The sequence below is a fragment of the Dromaius novaehollandiae genome, chromosome 3 (assembly GCF_036370855.1).
Source record: "Dromaius novaehollandiae isolate bDroNov1 chromosome 3, bDroNov1.hap1, whole genome shotgun sequence".
Lineage (NCBI taxonomy): Eukaryota > Metazoa > Chordata > Aves > Casuariiformes > Dromaiidae > Dromaius > Dromaius novaehollandiae.
In genome coordinates this window covers 80,441,204-80,447,092 of record NC_088100.1, presented here as the reverse complement: position 1 = coordinate 80,447,092, position 5,889 = coordinate 80,441,204, and the positions used below count along the sequence as shown (strand labels likewise).

At 47.2% G+C, this 5,889-nt stretch overlaps 1 protein-coding gene across 1 annotated transcript; it reads left to right on the top strand.

Moving 5' to 3' along the window:
* The first annotated feature begins 1,070 nt into the window (after window positions 1-1,070).
* On the top strand, window positions 1,071-3,645 carry MAP10 (microtubule associated protein 10). Its single transcript, XM_064509248.1, has one exon. It carries the CDS (start codon window positions 1,133-1,135, stop codon window positions 3,479-3,481), a length of 2,349 nt encoding a protein of 782 aa, XP_064365318.1. The 5' UTR covers window positions 1,071-1,132; the 3' UTR covers window positions 3,482-3,645.
* Window positions 3,646-5,889: the final 2,244 nt, after the last annotated feature.

The following is a 5,889-nucleotide window of genomic DNA, read 5'->3' as shown; positions in this document are numbered from 1 at the left end:
GCATTAATGGCAGAATACTTGTAGTTCTGATATAATGATCCTTTTCTTTTTCAAATTACTACACACTGAGGATGAAGGCAGTGGAAGAAGTGTGGAGGAGATAATTATTTACTCTTTAAGCCCTGCTCACAGTGAAGAGGCCAAATCCTTAACTGTCTTCTCAGCAAAAGACAGCTAAATGACAAAATAGCTAATAAAAGGTGGTGTCCTTAACTAATAATGAAGATCAAAGGACCTGACCTGCTATTCTTTTATGTATTTCCCTCTGTTTTTGGATGGTCTAAAAAATGATTGTTATTTTATAGAGGGAGAAAAGGGAGAAAAAAGGAAGGAATAAGGAGAGGGAGGAACAATTTTTCTTTGCCCTTAGCTACTCCTCTGCTGGCAAGTGGTAATTGCATACTGTAACCTTAACTGAACGTCATCAGGATACATTATTTTACATTAATCCTATTAACTGAACAAAATAATTTTCTAAAGCATTTTCCCAGCTCAGCAAATGTATTGTTCTGCCCAGGGCAAGCAGACTCTGAGTTAAGGAAAGAGTGACACGTGAGGGAAGGGCACTCTCTTCACCAAGCAGGACATCAAGCGTGAGAGCCTCCTCTTCCATCTGATTTTACACCAGTGTGTCTGCCGCAGCTCCCAATTTACACGGACACAAGAGGAAAGTTAGGAAGTTATAAATGTGTGCCTCGTTTCTAAACGCCACTTTGGGGTGCAGGGAGCCCCTGCGCCCACTTCTCATGGTCACCGTAGGCCAGGCCAGGCCGCAATATGGCGGCAGTGAACGTGCCATGGGCCACGCGGGGCTAAGGGGCCCGCCGTTATGGGGGAGCGCTCGTCTCTCCGCCGGCGGCACCCGCGGGGAGCCTGTGCCGGCGCAGCGCGGGAGGGCTGCTCCCCCGGCCCGCCCCAACGCCCACCCGGGGACCGCCGTGGACTACAACTCCCAGGGTGCTCTGCGACGGCGCGTTGCTGAGGCAACGATTAAGCCGGCTCCCTAGGGAGGCCGCAACACCCTCCCAGCAGCCTCTCGCGAGAGGACCGCCGGCAGAGGCACGGAGCCCCTCCGGGCCTCGCGAGACTTGCTCCCGGGAGCGGCCGCCCGGGGCCGGGTGCCCGCGCCGCCATGGCGGCGGCGGGGGGCGGCGAAGGGCTATTCTCGCTGGAGCTGCTGGTGGAGGCGGTGCGGGTGGAGGCGCCGGGCCCCGCGCTGCGCCCGGCCGTGGAGCTGCGCCTCCTGGACTTCCCGCCGCTGCTGGTGCACCCGCCCGCCGCCGTGCCGCCGCTGCAGCCGGGCCGGCCCTGCCCCTTCGGCCGCGGCAAGCGCTGCCTCTTCCGCCGGCGCCGGGGCTCGCTGTGCGCCGCGCTGCGCCGCCGCCCGCTGCGCGCCCTGCTGCTGGCGCTGCCCGCCGCGCCCGCGCCGGGGCCGGGGCCGCCCCGCCTCTTCGGCGCCTGCGGCGTCTCCCTGGCCCCCGCTGCCGCCGAGCTGCTGCGGCGGCCCGCCGCCCCCGCCTCCTGGGGCCGCCGCGGCCGCTTCCCGCTGCGGGACGCCGCCGGCGGCCCCGTCGGCGAGCTGGCCCTGGGCTACCGCCTCAGCAGCCTGGGGGCCGCCGAGGAGCCGGGCCGCGCCGCCTCGCCCTGCCTCGGGCCCGCGCCGGGCGCTGAGGAGGGCGAGGAGGTGGAAGACCAGCAGGAGGAGGAGGGCGAGGAGCTGGAGGGCAACATCTTCCGTCCCCCCGTGCTCTACTACAGCCGCGGGCCAGCCGAGCCTCGCCCGCCGGCGGGGCCACAGCAGTGCGGCAGGGCCTGGAGCCCCCTGCGGCCCGGCCCCAGTCGCTCGCCGCCGCGTCCCGCCAGCCTGGGGCGGCTCCGCGATGCCATGGGGCAGCTGCCGCTGCTTAGCGCCCTGCTGGCCGAGCTGTCCGTGCTCGCCCACTCCGGCGTCGCCCCCGCCGCCGTCCACCCCCCCCCAGCCTGGCTGTACCGGGCCCCAGGGGAGGGAGACGCCACCTCGCTGCCCCCGGGCCCTGGCTGCACCCTGAGTCCCAGAGGGGCTGTGGCAGGGCCCGGTGGGGCTGCCAGCCCGCCGTTCAAGCTGGGCCGGCAGCGGTTGGCCTCAGCAGGGCCTTCGCGAACTGAGAAAGGAGCTGAGAAAGCTGCGCCCTTGGGAGAGACAGGCTCTGAAAAGCAGCACAAAACTAAGGCAAATACAGCACCCAGGAGGCAACTGTTGTATGGGCTGACAAATACCCTGAGGCTGCGGCTGCAGCAGACCAACCCTGGCATGCTGGTGGTTCATGAAAGGAGGGAGCAATATAGAAAAAAGCAAGTGGAGATGCTGAAGGAGAAGAGAAGCCCTTCATCAAAGAAAAAGCTGGTCAAAAATGCTGGAGAACAGCACCTGGTTTCTTACAGGCTCTGTAGCACAGGAGATGCTTCAAAGCAGAATAATCAGTTTGATGAAACTGTAGAGACTTCATTACAAAGTAATGCTCTCAAAGAGTACTCTTCCCCTACAGGAAATGCATCCCCTGACCTGCAGAAACAAGCTGTTTGCAGTCTCTTGAGCAATTATGAAACTGCACATGGGGAATGTCCATCTGAAGTAACTACAGCCTCTTTATTGAAGGAAAGAGTATTAAAGTCTTCCCACAAAGAAAAGGACGTGAAAGTCCAACTCCTGGCACCTTTCAGATCAGATGCTGATGCAAAGGAAAGTGATGATAATGATTCTGTTGTAAGTGATCATAAATCAAAACCAAGCCCTAGCAGGAGTGTTGAAAGCAACTCTGAATTCATATACTCAGATGACTTTGTTGCTAGCCCTGAAAACACAGTTTATTCAGAAGGTATCAGCAGTGTTGACTATCCAGGCAGAGGCTCAGAAACTTTTGACAGCAGTCCTGAACCTCTGTGGCTCGAAAGCCCAAAGCAACCGCATTCACACTCAGAGTCAGAATCCAGCAGGTCCAGAGTTTCAAAGATGAGCCGAAGAACTGAAAGTACTTCAGCTCTTCTGCCAGTTCCTTCAGCTTCATCTCCAGTCCACTCTGTCAGGAGAAACTGTGATGTGAAAACCAGCAAGAGAATTAGTGGTGAAGCTGTTGATTTACTTAACAATGATACTTCCTTTCAAGCAAGGTTATTACATGAAGAGCAGGTAGCCCACCAGATCAATAAGGAAGAGAACAGAGTTGATCAGAATATTAAACAAGCATCTACACTGAGAAGCAAAGAAGTTAGCTCTGATACTGATCTGAATATAGGAAAGCGGCAGACGTCTATAGAAAAAAGCCAGTCATTAACTCAAGCTAGCTCATATTTGCCATGTAACATGTCTGATCTTGAACTTAATGCACTGGAAAACAGTATGTCAGACAAAGATGATGATTTTTTGGGAACACTAAGTATTCCTAATCAATATAAAGACATCAGTGAACTTGTAATAAGCAAGCTTCCTGGATATACAGTGTAATTAGAAGCTTTCCCTGTCTTGATTAAAGTATATTTAAACTGTATTTTTATAAGGACTGTTGCATTTAGCTACAATTTATACAATTTGAGAATGTCATTTGCATTTAATACATCTGTGAATTTATGAGTTTTTTAAAATAAACTATGTTGAATATCTATTAAAAATGGCTCCAAGTGGTACCTACAGCATGATTTCAATGTTAGTATCCTAATTCAAAAGTAATCTAAACAGCACAGGAAAAATAACTTATTTTCAGAAGCAGAAATTAAAGCAGAAGTAGCAAATACAGTACTTGCAAAAGTTGTCTAAGGCAGAAATAACAACATATTACAGAAACAACCAAGTACAAAATACATTCCTAATGAAAAATTAAGTTTTATCCCTCATGAAAACAGTCCCACACTTCATTTGCATTACAGATACATTTACTTAATACATAGAGTCACAGCCAATAACAGCACAGATTTCTTTGAGCTAATCTGTGTGATGTATTTGCTTGACTATTCTATCACTAAATATAATGATTTCAGAGCTAGACTAGCACTTTTCAATTTTTTTTTTTTTAGGTTAAAGTTTCTCATTCAGGCCAGATTTTCACAATTTATTACAAAATAGTTAAAGCATTATCAATGACCATAAATCTGTATCATCTGGGAGAATTTTGAGAGGTTGATGGAAGTTACTTGACCTTGGATAGTAAGGGTGTGCAAAGAGTAGGACAGAGACATTTACTACAGTAAATTTTCAACGCCTCGCAACTCCCTGATTGCATTCCCTGACATTGGGGCAAAGGCGGGGCGGTGTCATGACCCACAGTTGAGAAGCTCTGCACAAATGTCCACATCACATCTTGATTTAGAGATCCAAGTTAACGAAGAATTTGCCACATCCCCTTTTCTTGTTCTGCTTGAACTCCCTTCTGATGTTCACTTTTTATTTCTGGTTCAATTTTTATGACTCTCATTTTGATCACTGAACTTAAAAGTTTTCTTCTGTTTAATTGCTGAGGGTTTTTTTAGGGTCTGTTTCAGAGATGTTCTCCAATTTGAATCTGAAGAGAGCTCAAAATTGCTGCCATTGTCTCTTTTGTTCCCCCACTTTCTTTCATGGCTGTTTCCTTTGCCAACTTTACTTTCATAATTATCTTATTTAAAATGTTTATCTTCAAGGTTGTTACATGATGTGCTTACCATCTCGTTTTTCCTATAATTTAAAATCTGACTTCTTTCCCTGACTTCTTCATTTCTCATTGAGTCCTTCCATCCTTCATGTATTCATTGTAAGAATCTGTTTTTACACTTTTACAGATTGGACAGTTGTTTTTTTCCCATCCTACTGTATGTTTATTTTGTAGGAATGACAGTACCTTCCTATTTAAAGTACTAACATTATCTGTTAGGATTATTCAAGTAATCTTGAATCTGTTGACTTCTGAAAAGAACACTAGCAGTATTGTTAATTTAAAGGTAAGCAGCTAAAAATACCTGTACATCAAAAGAATCTCTGGGTAGAGCAGTTCTGAAGTGTTACTTATGTTCATCTGTTTCATCAGCTCCCAATCCCAGACAAAAAAAATTCTTTCTTTTTTCTCCTTATGCTGTGGTCCTCCGTAGCACACATGGATTCAGAGAGTCAAATATATATAGCAGTCATTCCAATTTTATTGATGGGAAAAGTTCTGTGCAGTTCTTACAGGCAACGCTGTCTTTGAAATACAGTGCTCCAAGAGTTGGCCCAAACATTTTTACAAGGTGCCTGTTTAATGTTTATAAAATATGATTTAAAATAAACTTTTCTTAAATAATGATCTTCAAATCTTGGACTCTTAGTAACTCATTTAATCATCCCACAGTGCATTGAAAATCAACACAGAAATTCCTAATTTTTCTTCCCTCTCCTTTCCCATCTTCACTTTTCAAATTCCAACAGTAAATACAGTATGAACAATACTTGTTTTGTTTAAATAGTGAAACTAAGCAATCTATTCATCTAATTTTATTTGGGATAACATCTGTGATGTTTATGGTTTAATAGCATTTATAATTTTATCCAGAGAATGATGAAAATGGCAGAAAATGCACACCAGCAAGACAGTAGGAGACATTACATGAGAACAGAATGTCAGCTTCATGCTCACATGGTTTAGTCTGTTTTTGTTGTTTTAAACATAGACTCCAGGTAGTTATTGTTGCATGGAGAGGCTATCAGCTAGTTTCTACCCTTTGGGTTAATAATCTTTTCAGATATTATCTATGTTGTTTTGAGAAAAAAACAGTTTTATTTAATGTTCAAACAAGAACTCTCAGTCAACAAAACAGGAAAGAACTTACTGTCACCGGTTTATCATTAAAGATTCAGAAACCAATGTATTCCTGTTATTGACAAGAAGACTCAATATCTCAACCCAG

Bases quoted from the DNA above. Each gene is read 5' to 3' on its own strand.
- MAP10 (XM_064509248.1), top strand. From the start codon at position 1,133: ATGGCGGCGGCGGGGGGCGGCGAAGGGCTATTCTCGCTGGAGCTGCTG.